The following is a 20,335-nucleotide window of genomic DNA, read 5'->3' as shown; positions in this document are numbered from 1 at the left end:
TGAACTGGATGACTTTTAAAGGTCCCTTTCAAATCAGATGATTCTGAATTCTAAGATTCTATGTGTCAGTCGTTAACTGAATGTTCTAGGTTATGTGTTTACTAAAGCTCTTAAAAATTAAAGCAAAGTAGTTAAGTTTACAACAACTAGAGTGTGTAGTTCTTCCACAGTAGCTGCAGAGTACAGAGAATCAGTACAGTCATTTGTGAGATGATAGCTGGAGTACTGGGTTCATTTTTAAAAGAAATAGATATACACAGTATACCGAGTCCAGCAAAGTGCTTCTAAGCTTTCTAGGGGCTTGGAGAAGAGAAGCTGGGGTAATTGGATTTGTTCCACATTTAGAAGAGAAAAAGGCTGGATGGAGTGGGATTGTTACTTTATCTTGCTGTTGTCTTTAACTGCCTGATGGAAAAGCACAACAGCAATGGGGCCCAGACTGAGCACAGTAATAGGAAAGACATAAAGCAATAAACGAGTTGCAATAGGAAATAAAAGCTCTAAGAAATTTCCTTTATTCTTTTCTGTAGTTGCTCTGGTGTTTTACCAGCTCACAAGTGTTGAGAAGAGTTGTGATATTTCCATTATGAGGGAGAGATGAAACTCAGCCAGGCAAAGTCCAGAGCACAGTTCTTAAGATAACTGAATTTGAGCAGTGAGGTAGCTGCATTGGACAATCTGGAAGTCCCTTTCCAACAAGAGTCATCCTGCAGCACTTACTATAGTAGTTACTATAAACTACATTTTCAAAAGAGTTAGGAAAGGCAATGTGATTAAATACTTACATATTGTAGTCATTGCTGTATTGTAAGATACACCTGTTAATTTGATATCAACCTTTTTTCTTGACCAGAAGACTTTTGGATTTGAGGATTTTGAAGATACTTGTTTTCATTTTTTCCCTCCTTTATAGCTTAAATATAAAAAAAAAAACAAACAACCCACATAGAAAAACTAAAATGCAAAATGAGCTTGCGCACCAGGCTGTCCATGGAGAGCCAAACATGCTGAGATCCTAAGTGCAGTTTGCATTACTCAGTCAAGATGTATGGGTTGGTCATCTCCACCTGCCTGAAGTTTAGGCTTCTTCACTTTTAAGTTAGTTCCACAGTTATGGCGCTTACGTTCTTGTGGTTTCTTCACTGCTGAATCTTGGACAGTCCTTGAAACAGTCTGAGCATTTTCACGGCTTCCTTCTGAATTTGAAGATTCAGATGGTTTGTTCTGTAAGTCATAAACAATTCTATTAACATTCCAACATTAGTTTTCTTCTTTTCTAATGTTCTCATGCACAAGTAATGATAGCTATTTTAAATAAACTGAACAGATGCCAACCTCTTAAAATAAGCTCTATGGAAAGAACAGATATAAATACCCTGAAAACGCTCTTCTTGTTTGTTGTCCCTTGTATTGTGATGACGTGTGCCTCATTTTTCAGCAGACCTGCTCTTGGTCCTATCTTCAGGTAGGATATTGTAGCAAATGCTGTGAAGCTGAAGTCTTCCCTGAGTAAATTAAATTGGTTTCATTGGAGAAGGTTGGAGACAAAGTCAGGATGGAGCATGCAGGGGAAGAACAGAACATACATGGTAATTCTTCTGACTGACATTCCATATGGCAGCTTGATTCTGCTTCACCTAGCCAAGTCACTTAATCTGGTCAATGGTTAGCATAGTTTAGTTTGTGGACTTTTATATGCATATAAATGCAAACCCCTCCCAATCTTTTGGAATACATAGAAGAAAATAAAGAGAAAATATAATCAGTCAGCTGCTCGCTCTTTCCAGACTATAAAAAGTAGCTGTTAAGAGAGTATATAAAAGTAAAATCCCAAAATAGTAAATGGGATTAAATACTTGATTTTGTGCATATGTCTAAAACTTTATCAGAAGACAAAGCATGCACCACAGAAAGCTAGGTTAAAAAAGAAGCACTGGTCTTTTCACTGTCCTTTCTTAAAATCTGAGTTTCACTTTTCCCACAGTGCTCAGCCTGTCCTATCTTAAACTCAGCATGGGTAACCCCATTTGTTTTGCTTTATCCATGGCATGGAAACAAGACTCAGTAAAAATAGCAGACTTCTCCAACATAAAGCTTCCTGCAGAGCTGAAAGTTCCACTTACATAATTGCAGAAGGCCCCAGCTTTCTATAATTGAGAGGTGCAGCATTTCAAATGTTCCTACAACTTCTATTTTAACTCATTCAAATAGAACTACAGAAATATTTTTTGTTTTTTTAAATACACTAAATGGTTCTAAATGAGATGATGGAATACATCCATTACTATTATATGGAAGCAACGTGACAATAATGAAAAATGACAATTAGCTGTAAAAGAAGTAATAATGTTCATACCTCAGATACTGCTGCAGCAGTAAATGGGCAATAATTCTCTCCAGATGCTCTCGAGGGAGCTTTGGTGGAGTAACTTCAGCCACCCTGAGTTTTGATAAACCTTTTCCAGACCAAGCATCGATTAACTTCAGTGGAGTGAGCTTCTCACTCATGCTTTCTGCTTGCTCGAGTATCTTGATCAGATCCCTGCAGTATCCTGTGATGTCCATTTTCTCAATAGCTACCAAATCAATATTTAAAATGATAATTTAATATTTCCATAAATAGATGCATATATTTTCCATATAAAAAGATATGACACGTAGATGCATTCATTTGTAGATATACGATGCTGATGCTTTCAGTGCTTTGTTTTGTATTTTAAACTGTGCTGTAACTTTTCCTCTGTCCATGGAGGATTTTTTTCTAGTTAAACTTACACTGCTATTTCATTATTAAAACTATGACCCTGCAAACATTTTCAGGTGTTTGTATTGCAGACCACACAAATTATTTCAAAGACTTATTTACAAAGCATAGTATTTGTACAGTAGCTGTTACATTATTATTCTGCAACTGTATTCCTTTTCCTCATCTATAGTGTTTATTATTATAGGAAGATTAGAGAGCAAAGAGGAACTGAGGAACATGCTCAAGGCATTTCTTCTCTCGAGGCGCTTAGAGATAAAAGTGAGAGAAAAATATATTTAACTGTACAAATTAGCTTCATCGTGAATGATTAAATTTTTCAAGCATTCATCACTATATCATCCAAATGCTTCACAACAGATTAAAGACAAGGAGTTGGTATCTTCCACATTTTATGATGCCAACTAATCTGGTATTCCAAAAATTTTAAGGTGTTTTTGCGTGTGTCTTCTCAAAGATTTTTCTCAAAGATTCTTCTCAAAGATTTCTTAGTTCTACATGGCATTTCCTATGTCTGAGCTACAGGTCCCATGTAGTAAGCATGACAACAGATACTTGGTACATCTTCAGATTAATGGCTTTCTGGATGGGCACCAAAAAATGACAGGTAAAACAGCAATGATCATCACAATGGTGTATTTTAAGCTAGCTACCTAACAGTGCTCGGGATGATTGTTGGCAAAGCAATGGAAGAATTTAAGACCCAGAACTGCATTCTACTGAAGCCATCCTCTTTTACCATGCTGCAGGACTTATTTCAGCTCCTCTCCCAAACTCCCTGTATGTCTGGCTGATGTGGACCTACTTATAAACCTCACTTTCCTCCAAAGGAAAAGCACTCTCCAAACACTGTGCTATTACGGCTGACACATAGCAAAATCCTAAATTAGTGTGCTCAATGTGCACAACTATTTTATGTTATTTGCACAGATCTGGTACAGGCAGGACTCATGAGCATGCAGTACTGAAATCCCTAGAGATTTTACCAACCAAGTATAAGTGGACCAACCTTGTATAAGTGCAAACTGTGCCTTCTCAGAGGCTAAGTGTGAACAGGATGACATGGAAGGAGCAAGACTCCTTCCTGAAATGTAGCTTTCACATCCCCAAGAAAACCCCTAAACAAAACGGGATACAAAACAACCTCCCCCATCCTTCATGTTCACTTTTGGAACAGATGAACTGCTGAGCCTGAAAGATATCTCGAGCAAAAAACTGAGCTAAAGACATAGCTTGATAAACACTCCATAATTGGCAACGTGAAGTCACTGAAAACTGATACTCATAACCAAAGTTGTACCTGGCTAACAGGCTATATAGCAAGCATACTTTACAGAACTTACAGTCACTCTAAACTAGACTATTTTTTAAGCCAAGCTTTTCCAGATTCTATCTTTATTAGTAAAAACAAATTCCTTACAGTTTTCTCTACAGCAGTTATCACACATTCTGTTGCAATTTGCAGAATCCCATACTTCATCAAAGTGTCGGGCTATGAGGACCCGGCGACACCTGAAAGAATAGATGAGCAAAAGAGGGGATAAATAACAGAAATCTATATGTGTTACAAATCATGAAGTAGTGAAGAGGGATCTTCCAGGTAAGCTTTCATCTCAAAACAAGCACAGAGAATTGTCTCAGGAAAATCACAAGATAGATAAATAATACAACACAGTATTCTTTGTCAGTTTTATTAAGAGAATTCATTAGCTTTCAGCAATACTTAAAACTACTTTGTAAACAGCTTGGTTAAAGCAGGAGAGTAAATATGATTTGCAATTCCAATAGAATGAAATAAATATTTTAATATAAGCTCATTCCTAGACTGAGCCCAACAAAGGCTGCTCTGAATGGTACTTTACTTAAAAACAAAGCAACCAAGCAACTAAAGTAATTTACCTGTTCATATTCTGGCAGTAAGAGACCATATCGTACAGCTTCTCTTGCCCCACGTTTTCCATCACTACCATTGAGCTGATTCTGAATATATCACCAAAGCCATAATACAAGATGCAGTCAGCTTTTTGGTCGTCCCTACCTGCAATACATTAAGACAGACAAAAGATGTAGACTTTTAAGCATAGCTTGATACAAATTCCAATCATTCCATGATCAGCTTTTGTAGCCCACTATAAGAGTACACCACAGTAGCAGGCTATTATGCGTAACATCAGCCAATAGAATACAACATCATAAACTAGAAACAAAATAGATTTAGAACAGTCTTTTACAGCTACACAATCAAGCAAACTAAAAATTATACAGAAAGAAGGTTCTGACTCTTGAACTAAAATATAACATTAATGTGATACAGAAACTTAATTGCTCACCCTACGTCTCTTGGAAAATCCTATCCAAATATATTCTGAGGCCTGACTTGTACTCCATTAAAAGATACTGTGACCTTCAAATACCTTATTAGGTACTCATGATAACAAATTGAAAATTATGATTAAACAAAATATTCCATTCAAAACCACCCTCGGCTTCTACAGCTGAACTGAGGTAATCTCTTTCTGTTGGCCACCTCTCCTGATGTAATGGATACTCTCCTACTGTTTGCAAGATCCAGAGAGCAGAAAAGGCCTTAAGAACCTACACTTGATAAAGTTTAACATAAAAAAGAAAGGAACTACTTCACTTGGGTGGCCAATTGGGAGGAACAAGGAAAGTTTCATAAACTATAAGATACGTTCAGGCAAATGAGTAGCAGTACTTGAATTCCCCTCAGAAAAATCCCATTTACATCGAGGTATGTAAAAGGAAAACATACAAAAGCTTGTTGTGATCACCCTATGCTGATAAACACTGTGAAACAACTATTTAGCACCTGTAAGACCCATGACTTAACAACATTTTTGTTTACGTTAACTCCTGCTCTATCTGGAATTAACCAGGTTCTAGTGTAAGCAAACACCAACTCCCACAACTTTAACAGCTCCTATCTATTAGCCCAGCAGACATGTTCTAGCATAGAGAGTTAAAATTTCAACCCTTTCAGGTTCTTGAAAAGAATTTTCCTTCATGTACACTCAAATCTGTTTTTGAAAGAGTAAGAACACAAGCTAATAACTAAACAGGAAACAAACAAAGCAAAAATCACATTAAGCTATTCCAGCTATCGAATGCTGCTATATAGTGATAAATCCTTAAAATTTGTTGCCTCGGGCTCCCCATTCCACTTGTACTTCTGTGGCCAGCAAAATTCAGACAGAGATCACAAATCATCTTGAGAATCTGAGCAGATCACACATCCCAGTTGCTATGCCAAGGAAAAAAAAAATCTCTTCTGTGACAAGTCTGATCAATGTCATGTTGTTCAGATGCCAGAAAAATCTAGTAACTCAAAAAAATTCTCAGGAAAGGGCAAGACACTCAGTTATTTTTGCTGCACTGCAGCACAGAGGCCTGAGATCACGACTGTAGTTTGTATCTGCTTCAAAACCTCTTCCTAGAGGGTAGAGTGGCATTCACACTTTGGAACCCATCTCAAAGACAAGATACTGCATGTAGGTCTGAAATGAAAGCATAATTTTATTAGCCAAACAAATGTCAACAGATGCTTTGCAAATGCTGTTTCCTACAATATACCTGCACGTCCACTCTCTTGGTAGTAATTCTCCATTGACTTGCTCATTGAATGGTGAATTACAAACCTCACATCGGGTTTATCAATTCCCATGCCAAAAGCAACAGTTGCCACTACAACCTGAAAAAAGATGAAGAAACCATCAAGGTACCAAATTATAATTTGTTTAAAAGAGATAGAAGTCTGTGAAAAACAGCTACTTAACCTGAATTTGATTTGCTGCCCATCCTTTATGAACTTTGGTCTTATATTTAGCATCCATGTTTGCATGGTAAGTTCCTGCCTTGATTCCCAGTTTCTGCAAACTCATGGTAACTTGCTCAGAGTCCTTCTGAGAAAAACAGTAAACAATTCCTGCATAAAAGAAAAAGATGTTTTTGTTGTTAGGTTTTTTTTAAGACATTATAGTAAGATAATAAAACACCCTACAATCCCCAATACTTAATAAGAAAACATTGAAAAAGCTGTATTAATTTAAAATAACTAACTAGTCAGTAAATAGTTTTTGTGCCTATGCAGCACGCAGTATTGGTAGACAGAAATGGAATTTAAATAATCAATCTGAAAAAGACAAAATAACTCAAAAGTAGCATTGAAGTTCTTCTATCAAGCTTCTTAAATTATGGAAAAAATAGCTTACCTTCCTTTTAGGGCTTTTTCCCACTACACAGAGTAACAGTTCAACTTAAAGCTTTAGCTTGCAGGTTAAAGAGAAAAAATGGATTCTAATCTGCACAATCACGGCAGTGATTATGCTCAAGGAAGACAATGCTTTTTACAGTTTATGTGAAGTGGTCCTTTACTAAAGGAACCCATTACACCCCTTATGGCACCTGACATTTCACCTGAGATTTCAGATAAATCAACTTCTTATCATTAGTCAGCCTGGGCTAAATCTAAGATTGTACACAAACTCGTGCAGTTTTTAATCATCTTAGTACAGTTCTACAGGGAGCTGCCCATCACAGGTGCTGCTTTAGAAAACTGGGTTCTGTTGCCCTTGTAATATAGTACTCTTGATTTAATAAATGTAGGTTGCTCTGAAGGTAATTTCTCCTACAGAAACAGATACAAGGAGCACAGTAACACTATTTGATAGACCAAACTCTCAAGTACAAAACACTGTTTTTCAACATAGTCCCAACCATTAGCTATGCATTTTCTCCAGTGTTGAACAAGAACATGGATGATGCACTCATAAAAATGTGCAGTCATTCAGAAGGCAGCTTGTTGTAGCAGAAATGCTAAGTCACAGCCTGAAGCACTGACTGGGCACCTGGTGGGAAGGCAGGGCCATCCCAGGGGAGCTCAGGTGCATGCAGTGTACCTGAGTGACTGGAAGGGGTGGAGCCAGGATCCACCCCTTCCCAGATCTCATTTAAGGGTTGGCAGTGGCAGTGAGGATGTCTTACTGGAGATCCCTGCATACCTGAGGCCTTCTAAGGGTAAGCAGATTGTTTCCTTTGTTTCTGTGTCTACAGCTGCTGCAGCATTTGGGCTTATTCTCACATGCTGCAGCCTGGCATTTTGCTACGCTGCTGCTGCTGCTGTGCTTTGCATTGCATTATAATGTTACATTTGTCCATGTCATTGTCGCTACTGCTGAAAGACACCACCTCCACTGTGCTCACATCTGCTGTTTGATCTCAATAAATGTTGAGAAAGTACTGATGAATGTCAACAGGTGTCATTTTTTCCATGTGGAGGAATTCAGTGCCACGCCTTTATTTAATACACACTCTAAAGTCTGACACTGTTCTGCCAAATTGCCCCTCTGCTGACATCTGCTGCACTGCAACAAATAAAATAAGACACTGGTGGGAAAGTTTGACCTCTACTGCCATACCACCAATGCCAACATAATAAAATAGGAGGTGTTATTTTGGAGCATCCCTCATAATTTACTGAATGCATGAAGTCCAGCTTTAATAGTTCTGCCTTCATCACATAAGTGCAATTCACCCCCATCATGAATTCATTCTGGGCATTGAGTAATATGTGAATCTTATGCTTAAATATGAAAAAGAATTGTTAAAGATAGTAAGTATATGAACACAGATCATACATGGGAAATGTATGAATTAAAACACAGAGAGAACCTCTTTTCAGACTTGTTTTTACAGTCTCAAAAGTTATTATTCTTATATACATAAGCATTGTTCTACACACATCTCCTAAAGTATTAAAATAGAAATAAATTGTAGGAAAATTTAAACAGTAATGAATGGAATGAGTAATTACTCAAGGTACAGATCTTAGTAAGTTTCCTATCTTAATGCTGGATGCTTAATGTATGGCTAAAGTGGAATTTCTCTGTATGTTTAAGGATCACTTGAAACAATCCATGTAACACTAAATATTATATTTAATAGTGTGCTTTTACACTGTTTACCTGAGAGCCCCTTGTATCTTCCATTAATGATCTTAACAATGTCCTCAATGAAATCTTCATTATTTGAAGGTTTATGCCGAACCTCAAAAACATAATACACGCATGCCAGAGAGTTCTTCAAGTTGGCAAGCAATCTGCTGTTAAAACAATGCTTTTATCTTACTTCTCTAAGTATAGTAAATAGAACCATTCTGTCATTTAACCAAAATTACTATACGCATAACTAAGAGTCAGAGTACATCTGAAAAGCTCACAGGATAAAAACTATGAACTCAGGAAGAACAGTAAGTTAAGGTCATACTGTCAATACAGTACAACACACTAACTCACACCTTTTTGTGATAATATGACATTTTCCAACAGATTGCTTATCTACCTCTCCCCTGTACACAGTCCTACCTGCTAAGCCTTGTTCACAAAGATCAGGGCAGCCCATGATCCTAAGCAAATGACAGAAGATTCAGATCAAGTCATTAAGAAACACTCACTCAGTTGCAGGCTAGGTATTATCAATATGTGTAACAGACAACCTATCCTGAAATTCATCAACTGTTACTTACAGAAGATAACATGGCTGTGATGCAGTTAAACAGTTAATAAGACATACCTCATAGTAAAGATTGGGCCGGTTGAAAGATGCAGTAAAGGTAATGCATTTCTGAACATGTAAAATAGTCTGAGCATCCTTTAAAACATGATTTGTAGCAGTTGCAGTTAATCCAATTAAGGGAGCACAGGGAAACTGTCTTTTCAAGATACCAAGGGATTTGTAGTCTGAGAAGGAATACAGAGAAAGGGTTAAAAAAAAAAAGATGTCTTATCTCAGAGACCCGAAGTAAAAGATAATCTAGAAAATATTCAACGGGATAATACTGCAATAAATGTTATTACTAATGGTTACCACAAAACTATTTGATACACCCAACTGAGGCAATAAGAAGGCTGCACTTATCAGAACAATTGCATTCTCTTGTCATTAACTTTATAAAAGGTGCAATTCAAAGGGCAAAACATCAAAATAATCATCCTAAAAATTATTTAAAAAATCATTTGATTGCTTTTAAACAATATACAGATTATTTTGCAGGTGTTTTTAAAACCTGATGGTTGTTTTTACGGTTTTGGGTGTTGTTTTTTGTTTTTGTTTAATGGGTATTTTTGTAAACACAGCTTTGTTAATAAACAAGTAATATGGAATTTGGATAAACAGAACAGAGTATACTAAGGAAAGACTTTAAAAGGTTGACTTTACAGTCCCATTCTTCCAACAGCAAGGAAACAAGAGGTTAGTTTTCTCCAATAAAACCTGAAGCAATCTGAAGAAACTTTTCCTTTCCTGATAGTCGAGGAAGTTAACTTCAAACTGCTTTTTAATTATCAGCAATTAAAATATATCTTGTCTATTCCAAAAGCATTATCATCACCTAGCTATCTTAACAGATCACAAGACTTTGCATCCCAGAATGAGATTGTTCACCTCACCTACAGGGTTAAAGATTGGTATACAAAATTCCCTGTCATTCCTGTAGCAGAAGATTAAAGATGACTGTATGGGCTTTATTAAAGATGATATCCAAAAACTGTATTTCAGAATACTAACAGCAAAAAGGACATTGAAACAGCTCTGACTTGCATGAACATAGCTACTGGACAAGGATAGAGTCGTTTATGAACAGAAGTTCTTGAGCTAACCCACATTCTTGTCACGCCTAATTATGGAAATATTTACTTAAGGTATGAAGAAAGCACTTAACTTTATTTCAGTCCTAACTTATTACTTATTGATGCCTGAATAACCCTGGAAATTAGATTTCTAAAGAGCATACCTGGCCTGAAGTCATGGCCCCACTGACTGCAACAGTGGACTTCATCTACAGCAATGCGAGCAAGACATCCTGCTTGATAAGCTTTCTCTAGCTTTGACATAAACATTTTGCTTTTTGCAATCTTCTCTGGAGTCACATAAAGGAGCTTCAGTTGTGAATTCCTGTCTAGCATTTGGGTATGAACCCATTTCACATGTTCCTGTTCAAAACAAAAGGAGAAATCAGGCGTGAGGAAACCAGGACAACCCACTGAAGTTGCTTACTGCTAAGATTCTAAAGAGGTTACTAACAATTCCTAGGAGGGGACTGAGACAGATAGACCACTATATCTAAAACACTAATTTTAATATTTGGAAAATCTTTCATATAAGTCTGAAAAACAGAACTATTTTTGGTTTTGCTTCAGCGTCTGCTGTCAGATTTTTCCCATTAAACTATAATGTATCAAGCAAGCCTGTGGTACTACAAGTATAAAATGTATAAAATAATTACTTACACACAACAAGTACTCCCAGTGGTAACCTCTATTACTGAACATTCAATATTATCTACATGAAAGCTGGCTGCAAATCAGGCAAGGAGCAAAAGGCCACTAAGCTATCAAATCCATTGCCACGTGCAATTTAATGACTATAGCCTCCTGGTAGTCAAGAAAAAAAAAATCACTATAAAAGGCAATTTTCTAATAACAGACTGGGAAATAAATCACTTCTTGGCCTCAGTTTTAAACATTTACTATCCCAAAGAAGGACAAAATACTGTATATAAAGGCCTGCACTGCTCAAGACATCACTAGTGGACAAAATCTTTCAAGACTAGAAACAGAAAAAACAGAAAAAACACCAGACAAAGGTACTTCACATCCTTTAAATAGCCCCACATAATCCATTTATTCCATGAAAGCTGTTGGTCTAAACGTGCCTTTGTTATTAAAACAAGAATGCTATAAATTCATTCACGTTACCCATTCCACAGCACACAGCTGACAAGATTCTGCTGATAGCGTTAGCTGCTAAAACTGTGCCATTCAGTATTCATAAATAACATAAACAGAGGTGAGATGTGAGCTTGGCCATAAAATGTTAACAGTTAAACATACCTTACTGCTTGAAGCATTCAATAAAGTTGCAGAAATGCCAAGCTGTTCCAACACCATGAGCTGATCTTCCATAAGTGATATCAAAGGACATATCACAAGTGTAAAACCTGTAATAATAAATTATGTGTGATATTTGAATGATTATGTTTGCACACTGTCATTTCTAATACTTTTTTTTTTAATAATGCATCAATCCTGTTCTGTTAGACCTGCCTAACAGGAGCCTAAACTTTATATACTTAGCAGCTAATTCCTCTACTAGATAGTTGATGAGTGCTAGGTCACATAGGGATATGTTTAATTAACTAACTATGACATGCACCTTCTCTTCTTCTATGACTTCTCTTAAAATCTAGAACTAAGCTACTAAAAATAGAGTATAAGAACTAATATACAAAACAAAGCAAGTTAGATTTAGTAACAAATAACTAAGCAACACTAGGTACTGATAACTCTGATCTTTAAAAATAAAGAAACTTCCATGCAACTACATGTTGTTTTTTCTCCAAAAGAAGTTTAAAAACTACAGCTGGATACTTGTTTTTACAAACAAATGCACAAAGCCTCTCTCAAATAATCTGGAGCTAAAATTTTAGAGTGGAACAGAAAAATAACAGCTATCCATATTTGAATAATTCACAGTCAGTATATTAAAATCATAGAATTGCTCAGGTTGGAAAAGGCTTTCAGTATCATCAAGTCCAACAGTAACCAAACTGTACCACCCTAAATTAAATTATTACATTAAATTTAATTAATTAAAAAATGGAAAAAAAATATAGTGACAAACATCAAAAAAGGTCTTCCAGTGTTTAAAAATATGAAGTAATGACAGGAATGTATGTAAATCATTTAAATTTAAATCACATCTAAAAGGCCTATCTGTTTTAAGGCTACTGTTGCTCCACAAAAATAAACAAATAAATAATAGAGAAATATAAGCTTAGTTCTCTTTTCCATCTAGTAAATCTCTCATATCTTAGTTTTATGTTTGTTTTTTTCTCTTGCTTATTGTGATATTAGGGGAGAGGTTCAGGTTGGATATTAGGAAAAAATTCTTCTCAGGAAGTGGTGATGCATTGGAACAGGCTGTCCCAGAAAGTGGTGGAATCACCATCCCTTGAGGTGTTCAAGGAGTGTGGAGATGAGGCACAGAGGGACGTAGTTTACTGCCTATGGGGTAATGGGCTGATGGTTGGATGAGATGACATTTGCAGTCTTTTTCAACAGTAATGATTCTACAATTAGATACCAATGCAACATGCATTCTCCAAGTCACTTCATGTGGCGGAAGCTACATTCAATGGTTTAGATATGGCCCCTCCTCCCCAAACATACCATCAGAACAGACAGCTGGCAACTGATAACAAAGGCTCTTTCCACCACCTGTAGGCATGACCAGAAATATATCCTTCCCTGCCATTGTAGCGTTTACTGTTTCAAGTTGCAAGGACCTAAACTTCTGGAGTTTAAACTTGTTTTGCAGTGCAATTTTTACCTTCTCATACCATGGAAAATCTGTAAAGGGCAAAAAAAATGCATTTTAATCTATTTTCTTCAAATATAAGAAAGGGTAACTTATATATACATAACTAGATTAGAAAGTGACACACTTTTAGATGGAAGAGTTATCAAAGATTCGATAAGGGCACACAAACTAAGTCTGAATTATCCGATTTCTAGTAGGTGTACCTTTGAAAACCCTAAGTAAATGCAAACATAATCAGCCTCCAGACAAAGGGCTTTTATGTACATACTAATGCTAAAAACTCACAACAAATGAAGCTCTTTGAAGTGCTAACGGTTAAGTCAACTGATCAGTCCAAAACAAAATGGAAACATGAAGCCCATTCTGAAAATAAATAAAAGCAGACACAAAGTCCTACAACACCTTTACTACACAGTTGCCCAAATTCCCCCTTCATACAAATGCAGACATGGCAAGTTAAGAAAACAAAGGCAGGTTTATCATTTGCTCTGTCTGTTCCAGCAATAATGAGCATTTTTTAAATTTCTTTTAAGAAAGAAGAGTGGGGGTAGGGAGGTGCCAGCTTTCTCAAAATAATAAATCCAATGTGTTTATAAAACTTTAATTCTTTTTCCCCAGTAAAGAGTTAAAGACTGCGCCATTTTGAGGATACTGTAAAAACTTGAATTTCAGATTATCAGGAAGCACATCAACCATCTTCTTATTAATAAAATAAAATTGCAGAAAAGCTGTAAGAATTTCAGGCCATGATGCATGCAACGCAAGAATTAACTTTGGGACTTGAAGTGGCATTGCTTCCTAATTTACAGAGATCACAGTCAAATTGCAATGCTCTCTGAGAACAAGAGCCTCCCATTGATTTCAGTAAGCTCTATTGCATGCAGTGCATACAAATGCAGCACCTGATTGAAAAGATGTCAGCTTTAAGAGCATAGGAGAAAAGACACCCAAAATATATCATTTTGTTCAATAGCACTGATCTGAAATGATACAGCACTAGTAATAAAAATGAAGTCAAAGACAAGTAGGAAAACAGTAATAAAAAGATCTGAATTTGCTAGGTATAACATGGTCAAAAACAACCAGCTATCCAGGGCTTCAAATAACGTTTACTTAAAAAAACAACACTTCCAAAAGAACAGAAGCCCTCACAGCACCATGGGACATTTGTAACTTGAACTAAGTCTACAGTACTAACATATTCTACAATATATTTTGAAGTCAGCATCTATCTAATTTGCATCATTAGGCAAGATAGGGGGGCAAGAAGAAACAGAGATAGTGACATGTAACTTTAAGAATGCAAGATTATTATCAGTAAGTCCTGAAAACATCCAGAGTAATTATTTCCTGTGTTTTTTTAATCTAAAAATAAGTACTGCAATGTATCCAGATTTTCTCTTGGATTATTATAGCAAATACAATTCAGCTCTGACTTTGCATCAAGAAAGGAATGAAAGCAGTTGCTGTGGTTTAACCCAGCAGACAGCTTAGCACCACACAATTGCTTGCTCACTTCCTCCTCCAAGTGGGATAGGGAGGAGGATCTGAAAAAAACCAACAAAATAGAACTTATGGGCTGAGATAAAAACTACTTACTAAGAAGAAAAGGAAAAGGAAAATGACAATAGAAATAATAATAATATAATACATATTTACAAAACGAGTGAATCACAGAACAATTGCTCACTATCTGCCATCTGATGCGCAGCCAGTCCCTGATCAGCAGCAGCCCCCACCCCAACTCCCCTCAATCTTATAATTTCTCCACATGATGTCATGCGATATGGAATATCCATTTGGTCAGCTGTCCTCATTCCATCCCCTCACAGATCCCTTGGGCACCTTCAGCCCCCTTCTGTATAGCAGGACAGTACAAGAACTTGAAACCCCCTTGGCTGTTTATAGCACTGCTGAGCAACAACTGAAACATCGGTGCATTATCAACATTATTTTTCTTCCAAGGACAAAACATAGCATCCTACCAGACACTAAGAGGGAAAAAACAAACAAACAAACAAAAACAAAACCAAACAAAAAAAAACCTCTGCCCCAGGACAATGTTATAAAAGGTAATTCTTCTAGACTAGAAGAAAGCCTAGAACTCAAACTAAAATTAAATGCTCAGTGAGGTAAGCACAAAATTATCCTGTGTAAGATGGTAGGCAACCCAGCTGAACAAAACAGAGTGGAACAATATTACTATCCAAACAGAATTCTGTACGAACACATTTTACCCCTACTAAATTAGATTGCTTCTATGTAAGAATATTTGCAAACCTGTTTTGTTCCATGCCTCAACTGAGGTTTCAGTCTCTTTACTTCCACCTGCTGCTGACTCTCCTGCAGACTGCTTTATCAGCTTTTTTAATGTCATCTTCTTTTGAATGAGTTCTTGCTGTTTATCCAGTAGCTCCTGAATCTGCATCTCCACTGCCTGCAGCTCATTCTCAATGGAAAGCAGTTCCTCCTCTAGCACTGACAACAAAAACAAGGTGAAGGCAAAACATTAATAACTGTTCTAGAGAACACTGTGTTTCTCATGCTGATTGAGAACAGCCAAAATTAAACAGAAACCAAAACCATTTAGAGAAAAAGCACGCTAGGCCCACTGCTAAGAGTGCAACACCTTTAATTTTGTTCACACTATGTAAAAGTACTTTGTAATGCTTAATGAGGTATTCCTTCTATTAGTAGGCTGTATAAAGGAACTTATGTACTATCCATTGCCATCTCTGATACAGCGTGTGAGATATACAACACTAGCATTGACTACACTGATTAATAGATTAAAAGTACATCACAATCTCATTTCTCAGAAGCAGTCTCTCCAGAGAAACACTTGCCATCGTTTTCTTTTCTGCAGATGAACTTGGAGGAATGAAAAGCAAATTGCATCTGCCTGACATTAAAGCTGAAAGAGTTGGCATGAACACAAAAGGAGTTCTAGCCAGTTGCAATGTGAGCACAATGTTAGAACATATTTTGTTGACAGCATTTACGCGTAATAAGCAACTTTAACCTCAGCAAGTAAAAGTCTTCTGAAGATGGAAATAGAGACATCAGCAGGAAGCTATGTTTCGGGCACCCACATCTCCTCTTTTATGCAGATCCAGAGCATTTGCTAAATGTCAAGGTTTGAATATGGAGGACAAAAGCTTCTGCAAACACAAGCCATTCTTCAGATCTGAAAGAGCTGAAGCAAACACTCCCCAAATGCCTGACTCACAGAAGTGAAACTTTGGCAGGAATTTGCATCTAAACATCCTTATATGCATCTATGTGAATTATGAGCTGTGCTCTCGAATTCAACCCTCCAAGTTGAAAAGGTAATAACATAACAGTACATCAACCGTGTACCATCATTTTCAAGCCAGGCTAGAAAAAGCATAAAAAGTGTATTTTTTTTCTCCAATATAAAAGTTTTGGTCCAAACATCGCAGATGTGATAAACTGCTTACAGAAGGAAAAATGCTTCCTATGCAAAAAGATATCCTCTTTACAAATGGCACAAAATGAGAATATTTGTCTTTCAAAAAGCCCACTGCTATTCAGCAGGAATGAGCTGAAAGCGTCTTATAGTATGAAGTATATTTTCAGCACACTGAAAGCCAAGTAATTTCTTTGACAAATGTACTTCAATTTTAGTTTTTAATCTAAGAAACAAAAACATTATGCAGTTTTAAAACAAGCAAACACAAATACGTCAGGATGGTTGGACCAGACCATCTTAAATGGTCCCTTCCAATCAAAACTATTCTATTACTCTATGAAAACATCTTTTTCTTCAAATCTGAAGAATAGCAACATAGACCTGATACTCTTTTCTGCATACACCAAATTCCTATAAATAAGAATCAGTAAATCAAGTGATTGTGTCTGTTAACCAAAAGGTAGCAGAAAGAACACATCGAGTGCTAATTTTGGATTACCTTTCACAGCTGTCATCTCTAGAGAATACAGAGGGCTATTCTCAGGAGAATTCACTTAACCAAGTAACTGTCACTAAGAATAAAACAAACAAAAAATCATTTCATTAGTAATCCTTCTAAAATTAGAACATACCCATCACAAGAAATTTTTCAATATATGAGATGCTAGCATAACAGGTTAAGAACTAGATCACTTAATCCATCTACAATAAATATCCCCAACTACATGACAACACACTTTGTCCCTTTCTGCAAAAGGGACTGATGTGAAGCCATAAGCAGTTCTTAAGGTTACACAGAGCCTTAGGCTATAAAGATCTTCCAAATGGAACCGAGTGATTTGTGGCCAAAACTTGAATTTTATGGAAGCCTTTCTCATCCCTTTCACAGATGCGTGGTGCAGTATAGACAGGTCATTCACTCACATTAGATCAATCTTTTTTTCAATTCAGTTCGAAGACTACTTTACAGATTAATCAAAGCAAATTACAGTGCATCCATTAGAAAAATAACCAACAAAACTTCTAGAGGATCTTCCAGGAGGAAGAAGAAGGGCAGTTTCATTCAGAGGAGGGAGATTAGATCATCAACGAACCGAAATTAGAATTCTAATTATTGGCTTAAGTTTTGAAAGATACTCTTTGTTGCATTATATGCTAGAAATATGAAACTTAAGAAACTTAGTAGTCTCTATACCTTGGGCAATTCTCAACCATTTATGATATATGAAGAAGTCAAATCTGAGGGAAGGTGAAACAGAATTCAGAGGACCTTCACTAAAGCTAATCCTAAGGTAAGAGATATTTTACTGTGCTCCTACAAACAGGGCAAAAATGTATTTAAAAAAAAAACGCAAATGAAGGACTGAATTTGACAGAAGATGTTGTATTTTGTTGTGTTGGAGGCCCACACTTCAGAGATAAATTGTCAGGATAACTCAGCAGTGTCCACATCTCCTACAAAATCCAAGTCACACAATCCTGTCTCTCCATCATCTGCCACTTGCACAAAAGGATTTGGAATGTTAGCTTCTTCCAAGCACAGAGCAAGTAGGGACGTGCAGAAAATCAGTAGCTATGGAACTGATAAACTGCAAATGTAATACACTTCTGTTCCCCCAGAATAAACGCAATCATCACAAACATCACTATGCTGATAGCTCATTAAACATAAGACATTTTATTACCCAAAGAGTGGGAAGTGACTGAAAGTTAACCTAGGAAGGTTACCCTCCATGCTGCTAAAGCTTTACAAGGCTGTAGTTCAGCTCCTCTAAAAGAAGCATTCAGCATACCTTATAACTGATTCTGTACCAATACTCACAGCAAAAAAAAAACATTTGACTGTCAAAAACACGAACACAGATCCAAAGACAATGAATAAAGACAAACTCATACCTCAGAAGCCATAAGAGGACAAAAAGCAAGTGGAAGATTCTTTCCTGTAGGCAGTTGTACCCTACTGGAAAAACAGAAAAACTATTACAATTATACCCTTAGGATATGGACAGTGACAGAACTGGAGATGGGGTCATGTTGGAGCTGGAGTTGGAAACAAGAACAGGGCAGAGCTTCCATCCTCCCACCTACAGAATGTGCATCCACCAGGGTCAAGAACGGTGCTGGAGCTGCAGCTCCCCAAAACCTGCAGTGCCCCACAATGGGGCTCTGCCCTTTCTTTCCTTTCTTTTGCCTAAAGCTAATGATAGAAATTAAGCAAACACATGCATGTATTTTCTCATGCATGTGTATGTAAGTGCCCAGATCCCTGTAAAGGGATCTCCTTATCTTGCCCCACAGAAATTGCAGACCTGCTCTAAAAGATAATACTAGTAATGTATTATAAAATATTACTAATAACAACACTATTAACTATAAAAGATGAGAAAAAAATGTTTCCCACTCAATGTGTAGCTGCAGTGAGTGCAGGGCCTGGGCAACGCAGAGGTATTTGTGGTGTGCCCTGGTCCAGTTTCTTGTGAGAGAGGGGAAAAGAATAAACCATACGCTCCAGAACTCATTCATCCCCCTGACACCTCTTCTTTAATTAAGAAATAAATTTAATTCACATCTGGTATATTTAATCACCGACAGAAATGGAACAAGTCTGTGTTTGGGCTTTGGATCTATCAGTTGAATCAATTGAGTCTGATTCGATGAACCTCATGAATCCCTTCAAACTCGGGTATTCTAAGATTCTATGATTGTTCCCCCCATACTCCGCCCTTGCGAGGCCCTGCCTGGAGTACTGCAACCAGGCTTGGGGCCCCCAGCTCAAGAAGGACATGGAGCTGTTAGAATGGGTCCAGAGGTGGTTGCAAAGATGATCAGGGGGCTGGAGCACCTCTCCTATGAAAAAAGGCTGAAGGAGCTGGACTTGTTCAGCTTGGAGAAGAAAAGGCTCTGGGGATACTTTACTGGGGCCTCCCAGTACTGGAAGGAAGCTTAGACGTAGGAGGGATATTGACTTGTTGCACAGTCTGACAGTGACAGGACAAGTGAGAATGGTTTTAGGTTAGGTGTTTGGGGGAATTTTTTCACTCAGAAAGCAATGAGACATTGGCACAGAGAAGCTGTGGATGCCCCACCCGTGGAAGCACTCAAGGCCAGGACGGATGGGGCTGTGGGCAGTCTGAGCTGGTGGGTGGCAGCCCTACTCATAAGGGTGGTAGGAACTGAATGGGTTTTAATGTCCCCTCCAGCCCAAAACATCGTGTGGTTGTATACACTAAGGAAATAAAATCCACAATAGCGCCTCTTCTCAGAGACAGCTGGCTCACCCAGCAATAAAACCCCAACATGCACGACTACACCCTCGCACTGAGGGAAAAATAAATAAACAGAAAGGTACCTGAACTCACATCAGCGAGAAGCGCACAAAGCGGTGGCCCCAGCGCCCACCACCTGCAGGCAGAACATCCTCCAAGCACTCGGGCAGCGCCCACCTCAGTGTAGCGGGTCCCAGTACCTCCCGAGGCCCCGTGACGGGAGGTGACCGCGCATACAACCCACAGCCACACGCTGCTACTGCTGCCGCTGCCGCCGCCACCTCCAGCTCCCACACGGCTACACGCACCACACGGCCGCCCCGCGCCCCCACCTGCCCGCCGGCTCCCAAGCTCCGCCCCCTACTTCCGCTGCCGGCTTCCCTCAGCCAATCGCCTACTACGAGGTGAGTGCGAGGGCTACCACGTGCCGCCCTCTCCCCCAATCCGCGTCGATGTTACGAGCCTCCCGCTCTGCGG

General features: G+C 37.9%; 1 protein-coding gene across 3 annotated transcripts; it reads right to left on the bottom strand.

Moving 5' to 3' along the window:
* Window positions 1-971: 971 nt before the first annotated feature.
* RECQL (RecQ like helicase) lies at window positions 972-19,966 on the bottom strand. Of its 3 annotated transcripts, none has more exons than XM_065742500.1 (14): window positions 19,942-19,966; window positions 15,440-15,637; window positions 13,009-13,188; window positions 11,671-11,777; window positions 10,572-10,770; window positions 9,353-9,519; window positions 8,746-8,827; window positions 6,559-6,707; window positions 6,356-6,473; window positions 4,664-4,802; window positions 4,185-4,276; window positions 2,357-2,576; window positions 1,376-1,505; window positions 972-1,224 (listed from the first exon to the last, which is right to left on the bottom strand). In XM_065742500.1, exons 2-14 carry the CDS (start codon window positions 15,585-15,587, stop codon window positions 1,036-1,038), a joined length of 1,920 nt encoding a protein of 639 aa, XP_065598572.1. In that variant the 5' UTR covers window positions 15,588-15,637; window positions 19,942-19,966; the 3' UTR covers window positions 972-1,035. The 3 variants fall into 3 exon arrangements, with proteins under 3 accessions (XP_065598572.1, XP_065598571.1, XP_065598570.1); XM_065742499.1 differs by lacking the exon at window positions 19,942-19,966 and adding an exon at window positions 17,092-17,154; XM_065742498.1 differs by lacking the exon at window positions 19,942-19,966 and adding an exon at window positions 16,389-16,469.
* Window positions 19,967-20,335: the final 369 nt, after the last annotated feature.

Source organism: Cyrtonyx montezumae, unplaced genomic scaffold (assembly GCF_038088225.1).
Source record: "Cyrtonyx montezumae isolate F1298 unplaced genomic scaffold, pur_monq_1.0 scaffold_3, whole genome shotgun sequence".
NCBI classification, from domain to species: Eukaryota; Metazoa; Chordata; class Aves; order Galliformes; family Odontophoridae; genus Cyrtonyx; species Cyrtonyx montezumae.
Note: the sequence above shows the minus strand (reverse complement) of the source record. Positions and strands in the feature narration are given on the sequence as shown.